We start from the raw sequence: 25,612 nt of genomic DNA, 5'->3' as shown, positions 1-25,612 counted from the left end.
CCACCCGCCCATGATGGACATAGGATCCTCTTGTAATTTGTAGATACGTGTCGGCAGCGCCATCTTCCGGCCCTGGGAGAAAGGGAAAGTATTTTTCTGAAGCGACCGATGAGAATGGAAGAATGATCTGTCGCAGAGAAAGTGAACGTAAACTTTTGGGCTGGTTCTTACTATATAAGATGTGGAGGTGTGGTGATCTGGGTTCCAGTACATCTCGCTGACCACAGCATCACGGGTAACGAAGAAGAAGAATGAAGATCTTGGTGAGTAAAGTGCGGTGACGTCTGGACCGATAGGGATGCTGCGAGAGGTCACCGAGGCCGTTTCGGTGACTGAAAGTGTTGAGTGCTCGATTCGGCACCAAAGGTTCCGGGTTCGAAATTAGACCTCGATATTTAGGCCCTATTTGACGAGTGCATAACATTTAGGCGCCAACATGTTCGCCAAATGTGATTCAATATATAATCATTAGATGGCAGTCCATACGAGAAACCAGCAATTTTTTTTTTACATTTAGATCAGAAAAAAATATAAAATAAAACCTATCTAAATATATTCAAAATATTTATTTACCTTAACACAGAAACATTCTTGTAAGGTAACGTTTATAATCATCATAACGCATTGAAATATACTATCAGTAACCGAATAAACTAAAGGGGGGTGTAGCTAAAAACCATTAGCATAGGTTAAGGATCGGTTAGTTCGTATGAACTTTCCAGCCTGATCATTACCAGTGCGTAGTTAGAGATCGGTTAGTTCATTGAACTCTCCAGCCTAATTATTGCCTATTTTTGTGGGAGCAGGAAAAGGTTTATTATCCATTTTGCCTTGACTCATCTCACTCAACAGGTCGCTAGGTGCCGTGGCTTGCCGCGAGTTGATAGCTTCCTGGAGATGAGGCCTTGCTCGAAAAGGTTTATTATCCAAGGATCGGTTAGTTCATCTCGTGGATATGTGGTCTGCTGGAAAAGGTTTATTAAAGCAGTAGGTAGAATTTCAGTTCTTTTAACTATCGAGCCTAGCAATTGTCTATTTTGGGGCGGAGCAGGAAAGGATTAGGTAATCTTCCTCCCCCATTCTCACCTAACAGATCGCCAGCTGCCTGAGCTTGATTCAGAGTGAGTCAATCAAAATTATTAAGCTATGTGGTTGGATATTAGGCAAAAAATACTATAGATTCCGATAGTTCCTTGAACTGTTCAGTGCAGCTATTACCTATTTGGGGGGTGCAGGAAAGATTTAATTTATCTTCCTCCCTCATTCTTACTCACCCAAGGTGTCGCCAGGTGTGTTACGTTCCAACAACTGAGAGGTGTGAGTCCACTCAACACTAGGTCTGTAAACAGGCCCATGCAGGCGCGTATATTAATAAACAACTCCCTTAGTAACAAAAATTTGTCGTATAAATATCCGTTTCCTGTAATCTCGAACCCCTGCCTAGCATGTAAGAAAATCTTTCTTAGATTACAATAAAATTTGTAGTTTATACATCAGTAAGCTTTGACAAATTATTTAAAAAGTTCTGACATATATTTCAGATTTAACAAATATTTGTACATTCAAAAGTATAAATTTTCATTTCGTCATCAATTACATACATAAAGGTTAGTATATCAACATCTTTCTAATTTTTAATTGGCGTTCATTCAATTACGTCATAATATTTAGTGCATCGCAGCAATCAACTCTATTCTTTTGGTCATGATAAATCTTTTAGTTCTGAACCTTTAAACTTTGCACCTTATACATTTTTTTTGTTGTTATATTAAATTTATCAAACATTGTAAGGGCGTAACAGGTGCTTGAGCTAACCTGGTGGTAAAGGCTCATTAGAGAATGAATCCTTCTAAAAAAAAGTTATGGTTCATAATTATAAATAGTAGAGTTTCGTCCATAACTTAACATTTATAAAGGATTTTATTGTGCCTGAAATTCGATTGTTGGTAAAGATCAGAATTTCACAATCGCTAAATATCAAGCTAAATTCGACTCGGTTTTTGTTTGTCAAAGTTTGTTCCATGTCAACTTTATGCTCAGATAGGCTAAACGTGACTGAGTGGAATCTTAACCACTGTGCCTCTACCGGGAAGAGAAGCTGCAGTGTTTACTACTACACCATCGGGTAGGCTTATTAGAAATATAATATTAATTACAACGTGATATTAATCATCACGTCTTAAAATAACTAAAATATATAGAAACATAACATACTAACTATGTAAGAAATATCTATAGTTACATAGTTTTTTAGTTACTCTTGTCTGAATTAGAAACAAAAATAGATACTTTTTGAAAACGTGTAAAATATGTTTTTTCAGTACGTGTTAATATTCTTTCAAAATAACAAAAAATTTAGTTTAGTTTTTCCTTTGGACTCCTCGTCGCCTTGTAATCAAGGAACCCCGAGTTCGATTCTCTCTATTGGCACATTGCTTTCCGATCCCACTTTAAATTGAACGTCCAGTTCCGATTAGTCTAACAAACTTTACAAACTTTAGTTTCTTTGTTTGGGTCTTTGAAAGAGACTTCGATTTAATAGTAACTTCTCATTGGAGGGAATTAAAATATTGAATTTAAAGCATAATGTTCTCTTTTGCTTTTGAACTGAATCAAAACTCTTCAAGTGATGCTGCCAAAATATAACAAGGACGATGTAAGCCTCAGCTCCGCGAGTCAGTTCATAATTCCAAACAAAAACTGTGCAATTATACACATTTATGTGATAATGATAATTTTTTTATGTAATATACACGAATAGAAGTAATATAAATTCCCTAACTTTTTTTTATCATCGCCCTCTTGCGTTTACCAGTGGCACTTCTGATTTGATCTTAAAAATTAATCAGAGAAAACATTGATCGTATCTAATTGTTAGGTAATAGAATAACAGTGTTGTTGTTCATTATATAAAAAAAAACAATATAGGTGGGTTTCATGTGTCGTCAGGATGCGCACAGCCGCCATGTTTGCGGGCAATTTTACCACAATGCAACAGTTTGTGACGTAGGTGAAACACACCTATAGATGAGTTTCATGTGACGTCAGGATGTGCACAGCCGCCATGTTTGAGTGCAATTTTACCACAATGCAACAGTTTGTGACGTAAGTGAAACAGATACAAATAAGCTACAAGTGAGAAATGTCTCTTCATTAAATTATAAAAGTGTATGTATCCCAGGCAATGATTCGTGACAATCACTTAGGCTTCCTAGATGGCGTAGTGTTTACGTTGTTAAAAGGAGTCTCCAGTTCGTTATCTTTTCGAGCCACATAGACTTTTCACTTTAAACTCTAGGTCCAGTCCCTATTAACTTATCTGTGCATAAAAACTCTCGCACGGCATCTACTAGTTTGAAAGTGAATTGTGTAACGAAATGGATTGTCAAGTGCTACAGTTAAGTATTTTAATGCAGTTTTATTCATATGTGATATTATTAATAAATAATTTTGTATGATTTTACTGGACAGAGAGGAGAACTACGAGATTAAAAAATACTGACTAGAAATAACGGTTTTAAGACCGTGAATTCCATCTACCACGCCCAACTACCGTAAAAACTGACCATAACCTTTTGAAGTAGTAACGTCCATTACATATTGACTCTAATTGATGTTATTTCAATGATTCAGTTTTCAAAAATTATTTATGATGAACGTAACCTCCATTGTCTAGCTCTAAGCATGATAAAATATTCAAATTTGGATATAAAACGGTTGCGTTCCGTTTTTGTAAATCAACAGCCAGACTTTTCATTTTTAGGTAACTTCCAGCATTGCAATTCACATCTAAACTATTAACACACGGAAATAATGAACACACACGAATTGTTTAAATCATGCACACATTCTCTGAAATGATAGAGAAGAAATATAGTTTGCTTATATCTAAATAATCACTAATTGTTAGCTAAAGAGCTAAAGGACAAAGAAAGTATTGAAAATTGAATTCAATCGCATATTAAATAAAAATATTAAATATTTATGGAAATATTCAGCATTAAGAAAGCTTATGTTTTCGTTTCAATATAACAGTAAAACATTTTAACAATTATTCCTGACATCTAGTAGGTATTTCAAAACCCATTTCCGATAATGTTGACCAACAGAGTGATGATAATAAATTATTAATAGCAATAAGCGGTCTTTATAACATTCAATTTATATCTTGTTTTGTGGATGTATTTTTTTAAAGCTCTTCGCAAATAAAAAGGAAGACATCAAGCAAATACTACTATGCGATATAGCCTTACACTTGATTTCAGAACTGTGTTTCAGGTAATTAAGAACAAACTGGCAGTAGTGAAGCTAGTAAGTTTCAATATGCAAAGTCAGTATAATTCTCAAGTAGGTTATTCTGCCATCTATGTGTTAACTATACAGTTTTGATTAGGTCCTTTATTGTTTTGATAACATTATAGTATAGGGGTGATGGATTTCTTCAAATTTACAGGAGAAAGTACTTACGGAAATCATTTTCTGTAGCGTTGTGGAAATTCGTGAATGTAGTTTCGATCCATTTTAATGCGAATGCATCTTTCTTTCTGCGAAAATCTCTGTCCGACACGCTGTATCTGCTGCCGCCATTTGCTTTCTGCATGAGAGCACAATGTTCCGTGTGTTAGATGACGTAAACCCCGTAGTCAGTGTTTCAAACTCGCCGTGTTTTCACTAGAACATGACTTGTCGAGTATTTTTAATTTTTTAATTTTTTTTAACTATGCTTGCCTAACCTAACTTAACCTAACCTAATGGTTTTGGGGGCTAACGTGAATGGTTTTGGGGGCTAACGTCAATGGTTTGTGGGGCTAACGTCAATGGTTTGTGATGTATTAGCATAATTTCAAATCCGGGCACGAAAGTAGGTATTTTCCGGTGAACGAGATTGCAACACTGCAATCGACAAAACACTCGCACAACGCGCCCTGAACCAGTACGCTATCGCCCGCCATAATGTGTTACAGAATTGAAATAACAAGTAACAGTAAGTACTCGTAAATGTAAGAAATATACATTACCTTAGTTAGAAATGCAATTTTTCACCTTAGGAAATGTTCCGCATTTCAAAATAGTACGTTAGCAATGTAAAAAAGTGCGAAATATATGATTTATAGGTGTCACCTCCATACTATAATAGTACCATTGTTTTTTTCAGGGTTGCCTTCTTTTGGCGTTAGCCGTAGTTGCTAATGCTGAAAATGAGAACACTCCCAAACAGAAGAGAGGGATAGCAGGGGGATTATCCTTAGGTGGTATTGGAGGAGGACTGGCCCTTGGTAGTGGAATCGGCTACGGTTTAGGATATGGCTATGGTGGCCATGGATATGGAGGCTATGGCTACGGAGGACATGGCTATGGGGGCGCTATTGGTTACGGAGGACCTATTGGTTACGGAGGAGGCATTGGTTATGGGGGAGGCATTGGCTACGGGGGAGGCATTGGTTACGGAGGAGGCATTGGTTATGGCTTAGCCGCTAAACCAGTTGCTATTGCAGCACCCCCTGTAAAGACCATTACAGTGAACCAACCATATCCAGTCCCCGTACCGCACCCTGTAGCAGTCCCTGTAACGAGACCAGTAGCAGTTCCAGTCCCGCACCCATACGCCGTCCCAGTCCCCAAGCCTGTCCCAGTCGCCGTCCCGCATCCAGTCCCCGTGACCGTCCACAGGCCGTATCCAGTGGCTGTTCCCAGGCCGGTGGCTGTTCCCGTGCCCCACCCTGTTGCTGTACCCGTGCCACAGCCTGTTGGGTATTACGTACCTCAGCCTGTTGCGGTGCCACATCCCGTTGCTGTTCCAGTGAAGCAGCCAGTGGCTGTTCCTGTTCCACAGCCTGTTCCCGTTGCAGTTAAGCCTGTTGTGGCTGCCGCGCCTGTCAAGTATGGAGGAGGTTATGGATATGGTGGAAGTTCAAGCTATGGATACAAAGGTTGAAGTTATTTGAGGTAAGTGAGAACGAAATTGTTGTATTTACTAGATTGATTAATTTGGTTTACTTTACTTCGCGTTTCTGCCACTTTTGGCTAATCGCGAAGATGGGGAATAATATGATGAAATGTCGTTCACAAAGAACATCCATGCCCAGGCCGGGATTTGAACCCGATACCCCTGGCGTCGTAGCATGATGCGCTAACTCCTCCGCAACGGAGGTCGGCTTAAATGTACTAGGATAGACAAAGCAAACACTAGTACACAACTCAGAAGGTGTTACAAACTGAAAACAAAATGCATCAAATTATTTGATGCATCAGAAACGCATGTATCAAATCACTAAAGTGTGCTTTTAGCCTTTGCTAAGAATCAACTTTAAAGTCTGATGCATTTTTTAAATCATTTGTAAAGAAATTGCCAAAACGCATCATATGGAGCAATGTAGACCTTTTCTTTAATGCATCAACTGATGTACCTTGCTGCATCTTTCTCGGTGATGCAGTTAAACATTTGGTCTGAGCTACAGACTTTATGCATTTTTTGATTTATTTATTTTATATCGGTTTTCTTCCTCTTTTGACTAATCGCGAAGATGACGATGAATGACGAGAGGGATGAAAGGACAATCACAAACATTGATGTGCCGTACACTATAAGTTCACGTCTACATGCGTTGTCTACACGTAATCTACGCGTAGATTACATTGGGTTGTAGTTTACATAGACTATGGAGACAATCTAAAGTGCATTAAAATTAATTTTCAAGGGTTTCATGAAAGGATGACATTTTCAACTATATTGGTTCCTAACGAAATGAAAAGAACAATATTTACTACAAATTTCTCTTCTCTTCTAACATCAGCTATGGAAGAAGATAAATAGTATGCAAAAATAACAACAGATGGCAGTCGTGAGGCAAAATTAGTCTTTTTCCCATAAAACACTAGAATATTTCGTATGTTAGGTTCTTTTGCTAGGTGAGAAATTGTTCGAATTTGGAACAGAGCGTATGAAAAGTTCTCCTTACACATCAGCAACTGATACTCAGTATAATTTTGTTTTACTTCCAAGGCGCCCTTTGCTAAGTGATCACTTTTCGCCATGTTGTTTACATAGATTACGTAATCTACGTGTATAAAATAGTCTACGTGTAGAATGTAGAGTATCGTTGTTTAGGAGTAGACGCACTCACGAGACCTATGGAGGTTGATAGAGACGCCAGGGCCACGGTAGTCTGCAGTTCAAGTTGCACTACGTGGAAGGGAGGTTGACATTTGGCGCCATGGGAAAGGGCGCACCCCTATATGTATTATTTCAACTGATGCATTTACTTTTCTGTGAACGTGACCCCCACACAGATAATCAAATGCATAATCTATCACGTGATTGCTCCTGTCCAGTGACAGGGGGCTGGAACTGGCCCTTCCCTTTGAGAGGGGAATTTTAATACTTGGTCGCCACATTCAGAGCGGAGGGGAGGGGGACGCAACCCACATATATACCCTGTCCCAGCTATCTGTAGAGTAGGGCCGCGCATATCGGCAGAGGAGGAAAATCGAGTGGTGAAAACGCAGCGTTGCCAACCGTACGGTCCTGACCGTACATGTACGGATGTACGGTCCAGACCTTAGTCCGCACGCTAAATGCACGGCTTTTCAAAATTTGCTCTTGTAGTATTATCCCTAATATTTCCCTAAGACATTCTTAAACCAATCGTACGGAGATGGAGACAATAATATGGTCCTTTTGCCATGTGCGTTCGATATTATCCTTTTCAAAAGTTTGCAACTCTGCATATCAGAGGAAATCGGGAAAATCCCGTCGCCCATTACACAATCCCGTTTGTCTCACTTTTCATTGGTGGAGCCATCTCGTGTCACTATTTGCGCAGAGACTTGTTCTCGTTCGACTGGTACGGATAATACAGGGTGTCTACCAAAATAACAAATCCAATAGATATTTTCATTTAATGAGAGACCCCTACCACTAGGCCGGTTAAGATGAAAACTGTATCTGTACTATAACAAGAAATTTAGGCCTATTTTAATTATTAATGCATGTAAAAATTAATGTTTCAGACTTCATCAAACTTCATGTATAGAAAAATATAATTCTTAAGAAACAATATGAAAACATTTTATCCACAACTCAATACAATTATTTTAGATTCCAAAATATTCAATTTTATCAAATCCCAGTACAGGTATATAACAATGTAAATTCATTATACTGCAAGAAAAAATAGCAAAAATTCTTAACCACAAATATAGTTTCCAGGGCCCACTTGAAAAAAAAAACATTTTAAAACCCAGTGGTTTTTATTATTAACTTTGGTATTTCAATGATTTCTGAAATGAAGGAATGTCATAGAGGTGTACACTAAGGAGATTGCATTTTAGATTCTTAGAATGCGATCGCCGGACTCTGTGGCAGAGTGGTTAACACATCGCGCTGCGACGCCAAGGGTCCCGGGTTCCGAATCCCGCTCGGGCTTGGTTGTTTGTGAATGTCCATTCATCCATTTCATCTTCGCAAATTAGTCAAGAGGCACAAAACGCGAAGTAAAATAAATTAAATCAATCAAATCAATCAATCTTAGAATGCGATCACAACTGTCATTATAACTCGAGATTAACTTTGCTATCTAAAATGCACATTTGTAATATTGAAATGAAGTAGAATGAAATGTCAGAGCTCAGTTCACCAATAAAAAGTTTAATCTTTATTAAGAAATTACATAGGTCTATATTAAGCTGTACATTCTGCAGGTACTTTAGACAAATATCAATTCAAACATACGAACTTGCTATCCACAGAAGCACAGGGTAACCAGGAAATCGTAAAAGAATAAAGGATAAAAAATAAACATTTCTATGGTTTAGCAGTTTGTTCTGGTCTACTAGTTGGTGTGCCGGACGGTGGGTAGGTTAGGCGGCAATTACAATTGTGAATTATATTACGTTTTCACATTTTATTTATAAAAGCTCGACAAAACCCAATTAAACCTGAAAAACCCAATTAAAACCGAAAAACCCAATTAAAACAGAAAAACCCAATTAAACCCGAAAAACCCAATTAAAACAGAAAAACCCAATTAAACCCGAAAAACCCAATTAAACCCGAAAAACCCAATTAAACCCGAAAAAAACCAAATAAACCCGAAAAACGTTTTTTTAAAAAAAAAAAACTTTTTCAAAACATGATCATTTCTCAACTTTTTTGACATTCTTGACCTAACTGTTGATTTCTTGACTGGTAGACACCCCTCACAAAGAACACCCATTACTAGGGCAGGATTCGAACTCGGGACCCCTGGCGTCGTATCGCTTGTGACAACAACTCCGCCACAAATGTAGGCAATTTCTGATTGCTTATTTGGATGTAATGATATCCCTTTTCATAATGCTTAGTCATCTCTTTTGTGGAGCGCCCCGCTAAATACAGCAATGTGGATCAGGGAGTCGTAACGTACCCAATTTGCGTTACACGTTACGTTCCATTTTGTAGGAGGAAGAGTATGGTTCAGCTGCTGGTACCCATGTAACGTAACGAAATGCAATATGTTACAGACTGACGTTACAGAGAACGTAACAAAATGTATTATGGTAGATATTAACGTTATAAAGGAACGGAACGAAATGAGCACATTGGAACATAACGTAATATGCAATATGGTATATACTACCGTTACAAGGATACAAGGAACGTAGTAACGAAATGCATTGTGGTATATACTAGCGTTACAAAAAAACGTAACGAAATGCAACATGGTAGTAAATAACGGTACATAGGAACGTAATGAATGCAATCCTCCGTAACGGAACGAAGTGAAAGGCAATATGGTTAATTAACGTTACATAGGAATGTAACAAAATGTAAACCACTGTAGCGGAACGGAACAAAATGCAGTTGGGTACATACCATCTGCATAAGGAACGTAAATAAATTCAGTATGGTAGATGTTAACGTTACAAGGAAAGAACAATTCACAAATGTTTGCTAGTAACGTTATAGGTGCGTGACAAATATAATCTATTAAACATCAAGGAAGAAAAAGGAATAGCCCAAATCTCTTGCCATTCATTGGAACATTGCGAAAAATAACTCAGTATATTGTGTGGGATTAATGTTTCGTTAAAAATATGGTTGTTTGTAAATTAATGAATTTCCACCAGGGTTGTTAAAGGATCAGGAATTTTAAATCAATTCAATTCAGGTTCAGCAGGGAATATTAGCAAGCATAAATGGATCTGGACCGTAAAGAGCCTTTTTATGTTTAAGGTATTTAAATAAGTTCCAGGAACCTTTTTTCTGGATCAATTGAAATACGGCACAGGGTCCTTCGTTCCGGATCAATTTAAAGACGGTCTAAGTTCCATATTTGAAATGAAACAATACGCAACTTGGACCGAATTTACACTGTGATAGAACAGGTTCCGGTATTGTTGCGGAACCCAATAGAACCCATTAGTTGATGGGTTCGTGGACGTTTAAAAACCCTGATTTGAAAATTACACTTTTGGCTCGAAATTGAATAAACCTTCCATGTAGTGTAGAAATGAGTAGCCATAGGCGTGCGCACGAAGTCCAAAGGGGGGGTTAATGCCCCGCCCTAATCATGGACGTCTGCAGATATTTTCGACGGAGAGAGAAGCGAGGTATTTTTCCATGGGGCATATTACCCCGATAATAGTGTTGCCCCCTCAAGAAACACCACTTGAATTCGAAATTATCGCATTCCTGCATACCCATTATAATAATTAATGTAAATTACTATGACTGGAATCAAATTATACGTGTGAAATATATACTTTTAGCTGACATTCGTTTTCTAAAGGAGAGAGGTGGCCATCCGCACCCCCCTTTCAGATTTCCATGCCCCTATATTATTATACTTTAATCCAGAAAGTTAGGGGAGAGGAATTTTATCGCCGGTTATTAAACTATATTATGCTCTTGAAGAAAATGAAGTATTTTTAAGCCAATGAAAGTTCACAAAACAACTACGGCTAAAGAAGGTGCAGTGGCGCAACCACAGGGGGGGGGGGGGAGATTGGGCCTCAACCTTGGACGGAAATCAATTCTAAGGGGTAAGGTTGCAAACATTGAACTATGGAAAGAAAGGTTGCAGAATCTAAGAGTTGCAGGACAAAACGATACTAAAGACGGATTTAGTTTTCACGTCTTTCGTGCATTATTTCTTCCAGACGGTCAAGAGCATCTGCAAGGAGGCACAGAAGGGCAATTGCCCCCTTTCGATTTATATCTTTATACAAATGTAAATAAAGTTATATAAAATTGTCTAGCTCGTTTCGCTCGCAATATCTGCTTTTCTTACAGTCTTGTCAATTTCAAACCCTTAGCTATAGTGGAACCATGAGCAAAACAACCTGCGCAGACCCACGACTCCTGTACACCATACTCCCGCTTGTAGGGGAGGGGGAGAGTGGACCATGCTTCCTTATGGCCCGAGGTGGAGGGAAGAAGGGAAAGCTGCGCGGGGACTTTTCGTCCCAAGGTTTTTTTCCTTGTGGTCGATGTATAGGGGACGGCGGCAGTCAGCCCTGGACGCCGAACGATGTAAATAGAAAAAAAAATGTAAAAGAGAATGTCATGGGCCTCCATGATTTTTTTGCGCCATATTAAATCAATATTGTTTTCAGTTTGCAAAAATTTGGATCTAAAAGTTTTCTTGATCGCTTCGCTAGCAATTTATTTTCTGTAATGCATTGTAAATTACCAGAGGGAGAAGTAACAAGAAGTAAGTACGTCAGACTATTACAAACAGTTGAGTCTTAAATGTATGAACAATTGTTTGGGGGAGAAGAAGCGCACACATTTCAGAGGCATATTTTTTGTTGTTTGTTGTGGGGCGAATGAATTCATTATGTAATGTATTAATATAGGCTATATAAATTGTGTACGTATAATAATAGTGCCATTATTACTACTATTATTAATAGTTTATCCAAGTACTCCCCCCGCAGACAAGAATTTGTGGTTACTCCTCTGAGGGGGTGCATCATTTTCTATGTAATTGAAAACTATCGCGCTTCGTTCTCTGGCAAATTTCTTAAAAATAAAAGTAAGGACATTTTGAACAGGACACTTAATAACATAATGGCGATGTCTTCCATTCCTAACTCCCAGGTGTGGGCAGACGTTGTAACATGCACTTTTAGTGACCATTGATTTCTACCATAAATTGCTACTACTAGATAGTGAACATAGAAGTGCATGTTTGGACACACGCCAGAGATTGTGCTTATGGCAATGGTCATCGTTAGTGCTCGAAAGTTGATGTGTGTGTGTGTTCAGTAGACTTTCAGCTATGCAATTGCGGGCGCGCACTTATGTGTGTGTAACAAATTTACTTTGTTTTTATATAGTCTTGTGCAACGTACGCATACTGTACTTTAGCGAGGACAAGAATTTACATGACCCCAACTCAGCCATGCAAAAATTAAACTTTGATAGTTATTGGAGCCCATTTTAATATTACAATTGTGGGTTCAGTATTTTTGAGGTATCGATAAGACATGTGGAACGACTGATTCTAACAAAATGAGTCAAGTTCAAAAGATATGTGGATGCTATTTGTCATCTCCATTTACATTCCATGCTGTTACACGGGATGATTTGGTAGTAGAGTGATTGACTATTCGGTTTCCATTCTTCAAAAACTCATTGTCCAGAACATTAGAAAGTAACATGCTGATTTGGATACACACACAGGCAGACACGTGCGTCCATCAAGGTAATTAATGTACATTAATTTGCATTTGCGTGCGTCTTTTGATAATTTATCAGATGCCATGCAATAATTACTTAGACAAGATAATGACAATGATGTTGCCATTTTTTGATATTTTATTAAGAGAATTTTATAACAAGAGAACTAAACTTAACCTTAGGAAGTAGCGTGTTTGAAAAACAAGAATTGATTTTAGGTTACATATTAGGAGGCTAACAGTAACGTCTGTTATTGAGTGGTGTTCCTGAGTAATGTGCTCTAAATGTTACATTTTGAGGTACATTCTAAAATGGCTGTCAAATTTATCATAAAAAATCTAAAAATTTACACTAATCTCTCACAAAGAAACAGATATCATGGGAATTAATACAATAAAAAAAAATTAGGATTTGTTCACCAACCAAGGAATAACAATATTTGCCATATATTCAACTCCCTACAACATCGAAGCTCAATTTTTTTTTAAAAAATGTAAATATACATATATTTAAAGTATGCATTCGTACTGTATAAGCATAAGAATAGAACGGAGGTTCTGAAAAGTATATATTGAAACAGTTTTTAAAATTTTGTTGAATATCTTTATTATTCTCTTAATCATTCCAAGGTAAATTCTAAAACAAGGAAAAAAAAAGACCTTATTACTTAAAAAACTAGAGAAATTTTGTATCTTTCAAAACAAAGCAAATACACTGTCATTTCCTTCAGGTGTCAATTTAAAACTAAACAGAATTCCACAAATTTGACATGAATAAAAATATATTTCATACTCTTGTATAACATCAGTATATCTGTGCAATTTTGTGAACAGGTAAGACAGCTACTCAAAACTAAATTTATTAATTACTAGGAAACATTAAACAAGTACGAGCAAAATTGTTCTTTTAATTAAATTACTTCTTATGGAACCTCTGAAAAGATTTTCTTTGGTTACAGCTACTTATGTATAATGAACTATAAGATCACAAAAAAAATCAAGTAATTATATACATTATTAATCTAGACAGTAATATTCCCCACATTTTCAACATGTTGTACAAGATCTTTCTGTGGTGTATCATTGGATTCCACAAAGTTTGCTACAATGTTTGTAGTCAATTCTGTGCTGCTATTTCTGAGATTGCTTTTTAATGAAGATTTAGTTAGATTTTTTTTCATGAAAATATAATTATTTCTAATAACAAGTATGTCATCAATAATTTCGGTTGCCATATTACACCTGAGTGGGTTTAGTATGAATTTCAGAGATGAAAAGAGTCTCTCGACACTAACTTGTGTTGCAGGAGTAGAGAGAACAATACAAGCCAAAATGTACAATTCGGGACAACTTGATTTTCTAATTTCCCAGAAATTTAGAACATTTTCAGTCCTTTTCAGTCTTCGAGTTGAAACAAAGTAAGTGTCCAATAATGACGCAATATTAAACTTTGGTGCAGATATGGTATTCCGCCGCAATAAATCTTGTTTCTTTAAGTAGTTTGTGACATGGTCACTGTCATCATCTTCAGTGCTGGAATCTTCTTGTTTCTTTACCTCTCCACACACTGATAAGGATTTCATGTGTTCAAGTCTTAACCACAACTTCTGGAGATACACCTTCGCCACATGGATGTTTTCTTCACTTAAAACAGAAAAGTACCTGGGATACATGTAAATAGAAGCAAGAAATCCTGGATACTCAAATAATGATGGAAGTCTCTCTTCGTTATTGACATATAATGCTTGTTTTTCTCGTTTGTCCATGCCCTCTACTATGTGGCGTGCAAGGTCTGTGTTGATTGTTGATGTTTTAAGGCGACACTCCAGCCATATCCCGTAGAAGTCGCCAAGTAGAATCTGTTCTTCTTGGAGCCTCTTTGTGGCTACTTTGGCTGGTTCCAGTGACGTCAAAATAGCCTCAATGTATATCCAGTCTTCTTGCTTTATTTTAACTTGCTCTTGATAGTAATCCCCTATGAACTTTTTAAGTGTAAAAAGTGACTGGAGCATATCATTTGTGCTGTTCCATCTTGTCGGGACATCAAGGGATGGTACCGGCAGTGATTCTGCATTCAATTGACGCCGTGCTGTAGGCGATCGTAAGACACGGCATGCTGCTTGACATGTCACAATAATATCCTTAACTTCAGGAATGGAATTGAGAGCATCATTTACGACTAAATGAAGAGTATGCGACGCGCAACGAACGGATTGGAGACGATAATCTTTACTCGTCAATTCCATTTCAATATCTTCATCTTCGTAAGTGTCTTGAGAAATATTAGACATCTGTGTTTCTTGATCTTCCCCAATAAGTTTCCCGGCTTTAATCATGTTTGCTCCAGTGTCTGTAGTTAAACTATATATATTCTCCACGGGCACATTATACTTATCCAGAATGTTCAACAATTCGTAACGCAAATTGCTACCTGTTTGAGACACAAATAACTCTTGAACTGACAAAGTACGCAATTGGAGAGCCCCATTTACAACAAACTGAACGTTGACACCAAAGAATGATCGTCCATTTTTCGAAGTAGAATCAACTTTTAGATGTATCAATTTTCCCTCCATTTCGCCGCGTATTGTTTCTCTGATCTGCTGGGCCTGACTGAATAGCATGTTCCGTACACCTTCCTTGTTCACGATAAACCTGCAGAGAATAAAATTTGCTTTCATCCTTAATTGATAAGTTGTTTCTTGATTTTTGAAATTTTCAAGACATTTGTTTCAAACCCAAAATAGAATTAAAATTCTTAAAAATATTTTTCAAATAGTATGAATTAATTATATTATCAAGCTTTCATCAACTAGGCAAATGCTACAAATATGAGAAAGCAGAACACTTTTTTGGTGAAAGTGAAAAAGATTGTTATTTAAAACCATAATAGGTTAACCTCTATCAGTGTGTCTAGAAACTAACGCAGCTTGCATGCAATAAACAGTGTTATTTGATGCAATCAACGCTCTTTAGTAAAGTTTGAACTAATGAGGAAGTTATAACACCACCCTCCCTGGTCACAGCACTGGGCTTTGGCAATAGGTCTTTTTGCTTCATTCAGATATACCTAAGGCTGTGAAAAGGATATATGTGACACCTATATTTTTTTTATTTTCTAAAATATATTAACAATAGTATATAGGGGATATCTAAATAAGTTGTACTGCATGCTCAGTTCCATCCAGCACTGGAAAGCTACAGAATGTTAGCATAACCTGTCTCTAGGCATATGGAGTACAGTGAGTTTGTTTTGTCTCTGCGCAGAGTTAGCACGTGATATGGGACAGATGCCGGCACTTTCGTCCCGTAACGTCTAGCATGCAGACAATTATACAGTATTTATATTACATATTCCGACCTAACCTGTGTTATAAGAGTTTAAAACGAACGCACTGTATATGTAACAACTTTGTAAAATTGAGGAAAATTTGACATAATATTTGAAAACCTTATATTAATTAGTTTTGTTTGAGTGTACAAAAGTGTGTTAAATATCATTTGATGAAAAAATGTGTCTCATACATATCAGTCTTCAGAAAATTACTTTTCCAGACAGTTATACTTAGTTTACTTATTCAAAGAGTAACTGTTGCAGTTGAAATTACTCATGATTATGTCAGTGAGTAACTAGTTTTACAGTTATTTGAAAAACTAACTTAACGTAATTGCATTCCTTCTAAACATTGTAAGGATATACAGAACTCTCTACCTTCATTACATGAGGCTGGATCAATAAAATCAATGTATTTGAAGTAACCTGAAATGAATTTCTAAGGAATTCTAACTAAAGAAGGTAGCTGTAACCGTAGCAGAGTTTCATTTTTGCAATAGATGTAACTTTATGACGTTACTTTTACTATTCTTTAAGACAAATTTTTAACTTTAAAATTTGTAGCGTTGGGGGAAAAAGTTAAATTTCGCAACACTGTTTCAACTATGGGCTCCCGCGTAGCCAAATTATTAGTGATTTAACATTTGGCGCTAGCGGTCCAGGGTTAAATTCCTGGTGGGAGCCCTCCAAAATTTCAGTCCTGCCCAGCTACGCGAGGACAGTAGTTGAGCTAGTTAAGGAGTGGGTTCTGTCTTGAAAGCCAGAAATAGCTGCGATGGACTATGCGCGGACCAAGCGTCATCCTTTGAAAAATCAGCTTAGAGTTGTTGGCATTTGAATAATTAGTCTTGTTTGTATACGTCAAATTGATTTAAGGGCCTTTCTCTTAGAGGGGTAGTTTAGCTTCCAACTATTTCTTTTCTGGACGCTTTTGTTTCCCTTTTTTTTCGGAATCTCCTACTAAGGCAAGAAAGCTGGGCTTCGTTCCATTTTGAATTTAGGACATCCACGCTTTGTTGCAATTCGTCATTTCTAGTTGCTCATTAAAACTTCAGTGTTTGGTTTAATCTTGATTGTTGTCATAATATTACAATGCGATGACATACCACAGACATAAAATCCAAAATAAAATTTCTTAAATATTTATTTTCTTGTAATTAATGATCATTGGGTGTGTTCAATTTTTCGCAATAAAATATCCAACAGAAAGTAACTGCAAAAGTAAGTTATTCTTAAATTGAGTAGCTGCACCGAACCTAGTTTTTGAACCAAGCAACTGACTCTAGTAACTTTCCGAACACTGATTAAGACTGTCCGTTACTAACAATGAAAATAATTTCATTCGTATACAATGTGAACATACTAAGGAATACATGTAAAGGACAATCTGACGACATTGATGAAAATACGCACCTGTCAGAAGCTGGCATCGCTTCCAAAAGAGGATTCACTATATCTTGAAATGCTTGGTCATTCATCAGTGAAAAAGGACGTCCGTGCTCCGAGATGAGTCGGATGCAAGACTGCCTGAGGATGTCTGCGGTCATCTTTACATTTAGGAGAATATTGGCTTTCGGATTACTAGAGATAGCATTTCTCATTTTCTTCTTCTGCAGAAATGACAGCTTATCTTGATGCCTCCGCTTGATATGTTTCTCTAGGTTACCACTATGATCTCCCTATAAAGAAAATAGTTTTATTCATACTGAAAGAATTAATATCAAAGTAAAATCTATGTGCGAGTTTGTGTATTCGTACAATATACCCATATACGTAAATATATGGAGACCACTAACTGTCATTATATAACAATATGCTTAATGTATGGAGATTAGTCACAAATTGGAATCCCAGCACTTTTTACGCCTGATTAAAATACTATAGAATACCCTACACATAGTGGATGGTAGTGAGCTCGCCCTGTTGAATTGGATGGGATTTCTGAGTGGAATGTTCAATGCAGCATATTGATCAAGATACAACAACTGAATTACGGCGAAGTAGGTTAGAAACCCTGCGTGCTCAAGAGCAGCTTCGATAAGGCACCTGAATTGTCTAGAGCTGAACAAGGAAATGGGCGATCTTTATTTCCCAAGGCCATTCCGCAAAACTAATGCCACAAGAAGTTTCCTGTGTGGATTTGTGAGCATGAAATTGTAGGTTGATGATAGTACTACAAGACGTCAAGTGGATTTTTTCCGTTTCGTTATTTTATATCGCTTTGCTACCTATAGAGTTTGAATAACTAATTAATCATTTGATGAGCAGACAAACACAAAGTAGCCGATCCCGTGGCAAATTAATTAGCGTAATACAATGCGAAGTCTAAAGTCTGATTAGAACCTGGACTAGAAGATATTGTCTTTATACCACTTCCATCATCTATCGCATCCTTTATCATCGCGATTAACAGTGGTAGACGCGAAATAAAAATAGAACCTTTGCAAGGACGTCCGAAAGAGGGGCAAGGGGTGGACGACCCCCCTGGAAAATGAAAGTCAACCAAAAATTATATATATATATATATATATATATATATATATATATCACATATAATGTCATTTCAGCTACAATAATATATGTTAATTATTGCATGAACATAACTTCAAATTAAAGTAATGTTTTTTTTTAAAAGACAACACTTATGGTGTAGGACATGCACCTTGTTTCCCCCCCTGGAAAAAACTACCTTGCTTGCCCTTCCCTGAAAAAAAATGCGGGCGTCCATGAACCATTGGTATCTACTTCGGAGTATAAAGCGTTGTTTCTTCAATGTATAGCGCGGAAGTAGACCGCAACAGCCTCTTATTTGACAGGAAATAGCAACACGAGAATAGGGATTCCTCGTATTTTAGATTTTCTCAAACTAATTTCAAGTATGTGGTGGAAATTCCTTCTATATAGTATGCAAATCGAGGTTTGCAGTTTGAATGGGCGTATTCCTTTTCTCGGTTTTTCCTGGAGACGATATTTTCAATTACTTTGAAGCATTTTGTACCATTTTTTATTTTTATAAGCAATTTCATTAATTATACATATGATAGAATGATCTAAACATGAAACTCATTGTCTCTTCCAATGATTAACAGTTTTCCTTGCCTTTCATTACGCTAGGCCTCTCAGTCGCTATCTTTGTTGTGAACCTAGATTAAGTGTGGGGCTTATCCTCTATGCTTTCATCATACAGCATGGCTGTGGGCTACATGCTTGACATCTTAACACAACTCCTTTCAAATATTTCTCGGGAAACGTATTTCACCTATCGTCCTACGGGAATCAGACGAACGTAACTACAAAAATGCGGTTTTCAGTTTTGTTAAAAAAAATCCTCTGAAGGGTATTTGAAGTAAATCGACATTTTTCCACTTCTAATTCTTATCTGTAAGACTGAGTCACGTTTAACAGTCAGACTTTATGCACAGTAAGGCTAATCGGAACTGAACCTACAGTTTATAAAATTGGATCCGAACCACTGTGTGCCTCCACCGGGTATCGAACCCGGGACCCCTGGAATACAAGGCGACGACGCTACCACTGCGACATCGGGGAAGCCGACCTTCACTTCAAGTATCGCTATCACTTTTTAGTAGTCAAGGAGTATTGCATTCATTTCAATTTGGAGTAAGAGTTCAGCATTCACGTAAATCAGCAAACTTTGAGTTTTAGATACAATGTTCAATAACAACTTATATCGTCACGGCCAACAAAATAATGGCCATGAAAAAATTAGTATCAAGACACCATACTAAAATTGCTGCTTGAAGAACACCGTAAAGACTAAAGTCGTTGCCTGCTCCGTGACTGATCAGCTAAGCTGCTATTTGAAACCCTGGCTAAGGTATGGACGTACCATTGAGTTTGTCCCAATATCTATTCAACCTCAACATAGTAAATAACTGAAGAGGTAGGAAAGCTACGTAAAATTGCCGAAATAGGAAATAAAATACTCCTCTACCCCCCACACATGCATATGGAGCCGAGTTTTGAAATGCCGAAGCAACTATTGCCCACGGTCAGACTATATCAGTTGCTTTCAAACGTTAACATGATGAAATGAACGTTTCTATATGCACCTCCATGCAAATAATTTCATAGAATCCCAAATAAAGTTAAATTAATTAATGTATTGAAACTAGGCATTTGAATTTTCCCAAGGCAAACCTGCAGACATGAAAAGATCTGCCCATAGTCTTCAAGCACCTTTAAATACGCTGGCTCATAGCAGAATGTGATGTGTGAGCAAGAGTGCACTCGTGCACAATCCTACGTGTAATTTACAAACGTTAATTATTTTCCATTTCCTTTCGCCTGCATCCTAACATTTTTTTAATCCACGACAATCAGAGCAAAAAGTTTAGTTAGTTTTTTATGATAAGATTGAATTCCTGCAGAAATGAACAGAAACTACTGTGGGACCACAAGGATATAAACCTGAGCAGACTCGCGGCTCGCGTGCACCGTACTCTCGCGTGGAGGAGAGGGGCACAGTAAAGCATGCTTTCTTATGGCCAGAGCTGAATGGAAGAAGGAAAATCTGTGCGTACACTTTTCGGCGTTTTTTTTCCCCTTGTGGTCGCTCTATACGACGTATAACCCCATTGCACTCTAAACTAAGGCTCTCCGACATTTAGACGAGCTGTTTTCAGTTTCCTTTTTCGAGACCACGTTCTCTACGTTGACCCTCACTGGCAGAACAATTGAGAGGAAGAATGTAACTTATAAGATAGAAAACACTTATGATGTTTAAATAGTAATAACACGATCAAGGTGGCTTCGGTCTAGGACGGCTATGAGATTCGACAAGTTAAGATAAGTCCCATCCTGAAATCCTAAATAACGGAATTTACGGCGAGAACTGAAACATTTCAACCTGCCCGAAGATTGCACTTACCGCAACTTTCTTTCCGCAGCCCGGAATAAGACAGTGAGATTCTCGTCGTATGTCATCAAAGGAGAAAAACATGCGAACGGGATTTTTTCTCTTTCTTCCCTTGGATAGCGAAGAACCTTCTCCTTCCATTGTAACCAATCGTAAAAGACCGAGATTCCCATTCACGCTAGTTTTAAGGATCCCAATTTCTTCATCTACCTCCGCTGTAAAATGTAGTTCTAACCTCCTACCCCTCCCTTAAATCGAACACTGCGAATCTGATTGGCTCCATGTAGAAGCAGCTTGTGGCGTATTTGTACACTGCTGAAAAATGCAGAAGCAGAAATAGTTATTTCCGTGGGTTAAAGCAAGATATATATATATATATATATATATATATCTTGCTTTAGTATATATATATACTAAAATGACAAAAAGGTAAGTAAAATAACCTAATTCAATTAATCATATACATATACACACCTGAACGATTATCGCCTGCACCATATTACTGAACAAATCCAAAATAAAACTTTATAATCACTCATTCCACTAAATGCCCTTGAGAACTGGAGATAGGTTGTCGTCGTCTTCTTTGTTTGGCACACACCGCCTATTAGCGATTTCTTGCCAGAGGTCCTATTTGGTAGTATTACACTTCTCTTAAGAAAAACACTTGAGGTGTTTTATCAAACTTTCTAGGGTGCACGCAGTGATTCTAATCCATTTCACCAAAAATATACTTTTGTCCCTATGGATTCATGTCTCACCATATGTACGCTTAGATTTATTTATTGATTTATTTATTTCAGATGTTACCCCTAATGAAGTTAAGGAGTTTTCATTTAATGCCCTTGCATTTTCTTTCTTGTGTCCCTCTGCTTTGATACCGAAATGCTCTTTTGTTGTAAAACACACCTACAAATACTTAAAAAAATAATAATTCTAAAACGTATTAGCTAAAAAATACATTTTTCTTGGACTTCTTTATTAGGCACAAATGTGTACACTAAATACATATTCAACAAATACAAAGTGAGATCACTTACCTTTAAGAAGCCGGGTTCGCATCCAGGATAAAACGTTCAATAAATGTTAGTATTAATATCTCCATTTCCTCTCTTCTTTTTCACTTAGAATTCCATCAAATAAACAGGCGTAATTCTGCAATTCCCCATCATTTGACATTTACAATCAGTGAATATGATAACAAAAGTGCTCACATGTCTACAAATGTCTTTATACTTCACTACCTTCGAGACGTTACGTTGTTCACGTCGCAAACAACAGAAAAACGCTTCGCTAAATAGGTAGACTCTCGAATATTTGGCCAGATAAGACGTTTTCATTTTAAGGCATGTCAGACACATTTTAAATGAAGGAACGTTAGAATTTTTTTTAAAAAAATATCTTCGGTATCGTAGATGTGTGATACAAAGTGGAACAATTTTGAAAAAATACAATTTAGTCAGATATTAAATTATGAACGTTGGACTTTACATAGCAGCAACATTAATATTCGGATACACTTAATAAAATAAGGAACAAAGGAAGTAGCTAAAAATGAGTACATAAAAAATATTACGTGGTAGAGTGGCACAGCACGCTACGACGCCAGGGGTTCCGGTTTCGAATCCCGACCTGTGCAGGAGTGTTCTTTGTGATTGTCCCTTCATCAGTTTCACCATTTCGTCGCTCATACTCATCGTTGCTTTCTTAACCGCCAGATTACCATTTCGGATGTACAGACGGGATAAAATGAAATGTACTTCCGTTTTCCTACCAACTCAGAAGCGAGTTGGAAACTCTTCATTGCTCCTGTATAGATAAGAAAGTGGGGGAGGGCAATAGCAGACAAGGCCAGCACGCAAACTTGTTTCCGGCAAAGCGTCTTGTTGGAGTCTTGGCAGTTTGTGGAAGGATTTTGTGTTCCTCCCCCACCCCAACCCCGCCTTTCTCTCTCTCCTTGAGTTTGTGTTTGTGTGTGTGTGTGTGTGTGTGTGTGCGCGCCGACACCTGTTTCATTTTAAGTTTGACGTATTTTTATTGCATCGACTAATTGCTGTCATGACTGGAAATGAAACAGGTTAGCAATGGAGACATAATGAGGGATCAAAAATACAAAAATTCCGGGCATGAGTACTTAGTAGTAGTAAAGGTAAGGTAAAGTTCGTCGTGCGTATAGAACCGTGCCATGAAGGCACATTTAAGGGTTTGTGGCAGTAGGGTGTCGCATATTCTCGAGTTCGGACATTTTGGAGGTCATATGACCAGCACCACGCTCCAGCCGTCTTTACTCCCCAAGGATGTAGAAGAAACGAGAAAATAAAAATGTTTTACATTCTGCGTATGTGACAAGTAATTTTTTGGATATTGTCTTTGAAGTATCTGTTAACATCCTAACCCGCAATTTTGTTTAAGGATAAAACTGGTTGAAGGCCGCGAGTGTTCCTGAGAAGTAATGAACATATCACAGAACGCGCAATAGTTTAGCTCGCGTTTTTCTGAAAAAAAGAAAGAATGATATACAAATCAATTCTACGAATGCTTACGTCATTGTGACCATGGAGTGCATTTTGCACACTAACGAGGATCTGGCGTCATGACATAAGGTCAGTATAATGGTCTGTGGGGTTTGGACTGTGTCCTATCCATTTACGTTTGTAGTTGTCCTTTCACAAATTTCATCTTAACACACCTTTCATACTTATCTTTGTGATTACCCAAAAGTGGAAGAAAAGCGAAATAAAATAAATAAACACATCGATTATTGTGTCCCTGCGTTTTTCAATCTTTCTTCATGACCGAAAATTTATGTTTCACTGATGTAATGCATCACTTTAATCATGTGAATTATTTTCCGTCATCGTTGTGTGCTTAATCATTCCTTAAAGCATAGACTCTAATGCTGTTGTCCTTAGTGTAATTGATCTTATTGTGTGGAAGTTTTGATGTGGACAAAATAATGGTGAAGAATAAATCTCAATTGATTGTTCGAAATTTAAAATATAATAACTCCGAGGTGACGCATATTAACTGTTCTTAGTTCGATGTCAAAGAACGATTTCTCCTATACATTAAGAAGGATTCCGGCCTCCGTGGTAGAGTGGTTAGCACAGCTTGCTTAAACACCGGCTTTGGCATTGTGTTCATTCGGTGTTCATTGTGAGTGTCCCTTCATTAATTTCATCATTTCATCGACCATCCTCATCGTCGCGTTTAGCCAAAAGTGGCACAAGAAGCGAATTAAAATAAAGCAAATCAATCAATCAATCGATCATAGGGTCTCCGGTTTCATAGAGCAGTATGCAAAGCACTTCGTCATGGATGCCCTCAAAATTCAAATAATAATTTGCAACAGAAAACCTGCTATTAGAGTATTTTAATAGTTTAGGCATATTAACAATTCACGTCAACCAACAATAAACAATTTATTGATTGATTTTCTTTTATTATACTTCGCTTTTTGTGCCACTTTTGGCTAATTTGCAAAGATCAAACATTCATGGCCAGGCCAGGATTCGAACCCGGAACCCCTGGTTCTGAGATTTCGGCCTGTGTATGGGGTTGGTGGCCATCCACCGTCGTGAGGAAATTGAGGAGCTACAAATTAGTAGCGTGACGCGGCCATGGAAACCTGCAAAGACTGAAGACCACAGATTAGCTGAAGACTTGTCTTGTTAACCACGCGTCACCCCATAATTCCAACCTCGGCAGGTGGAAGTGAAGCCGGCAGTCGGTAGGTAGGACGTGGCCCTCACGGACCGTTGCGTCACGGGTTATTATTATTATTATTATTATTATTATCATCATCTTCAATCAAATAAAGCTTTATCGTTATATATTACCGTATTTCATCGCATAATCGTCGCACCCTGTTTTTCAATCCAAAGAGAGAGAGGAGGGGGGGAAGGCAGAACACAAAATCCTTCCACAAACTGCCAAGACTCCAACATAAAGCTTGCTGGAAACAAGTTTCCGTGGTGGCCTTGTCTGCTACTGCCCTCCCCCACTTTCTTATCTATACAGGAGCAATGAAGAGTTTCCAACTCGCTTCTGAGTTGGTAGGAAAACGGAAGTACATTTCATTTTATCCCGTCTGTAAAGCAGTCCCAATGTCTGCTCCAAGTTGCACAGCTGCTTTCAGAGCCCTTGGTTTGAGAAGGGGGTGGGGGTGAGGAAAGGGTCTTGATTTTTCATACCGAAGCTCCTTCATTTCTTTCTCCCATTTATCTTGGTTGAATTTTCTGAGATACGGAATTTACCTCATTTTGCTTTTCATTACGTTTTATTGCGTTACGCACGGTACGCTTACATGTACTTAACATTTTCAATTTCCTTGCACGTACCGACACCCTTTGGTTAGATACGGCAAATATAAATAGCTGTCGTTCGTCAAATGTTGTTTTTTTGTTTTGTTACCCATTTTTCTCGTACTTCAGTCAGGGATCAATGCAGTTACTCATAACAGATGTAGTCAGGAAGTAGCATGAATTGTTCTTTCCCCGCATTGTAGTTGACCGGTAAAAAACTATGTAACAGTAACAGAAGGCTTTCAAGATTTGTCTGAATATTAAAGTGATCTTTTTTTTCACACCCAAATATAAATAACTAATTTCAGATTTGAAAACGTAACAGGGGTGTAAGGGGTGACCTTCCACGCAGTACATACACCCAATCGTCAAAATCAGTTCCACGTAGTACACCCTGGGCTGCCTTTTGCTGACTAACAAGTCTCTGGCGAC

The 25,612-nt window shown here is 37.7% G+C and overlaps 1 protein-coding gene across 1 annotated transcript in view; it reads left to right on the top strand.

Moving 5' to 3' along the window:
- Positions 1-212: 212 nt before the first annotated feature.
- The window catches only part of LOC145980856 (uncharacterized), a 91,777-nt gene continuing 66,377 nt past the window's right edge, over positions 213-25,612 (top strand). The window contains exons 1-2 of the mRNA XM_083113939.1: positions 213-263; positions 5,156-5,930. Of these exons, the coding sequence (XP_082970065.1) occupies positions 252-263; positions 5,156-5,930 (787 nt within the window). The 5' untranslated portion in view covers positions 213-251. The remainder of the gene's footprint in view (positions 264-5,155; positions 5,931-25,612) is intronic.

The sequence above is a fragment of the Lepisma saccharinum genome, chromosome 28, assembly GCF_977018435.1.
Source record: "Lepisma saccharinum chromosome 28, izLepSacc3.1, whole genome shotgun sequence".
NCBI classification, from domain to species: Eukaryota; Metazoa; Arthropoda; class Insecta; order Zygentoma; family Lepismatidae; genus Lepisma; species Lepisma saccharinum.
Note: the sequence above shows the minus strand (reverse complement) of the source record. Positions and strands in the feature narration are given on the sequence as shown.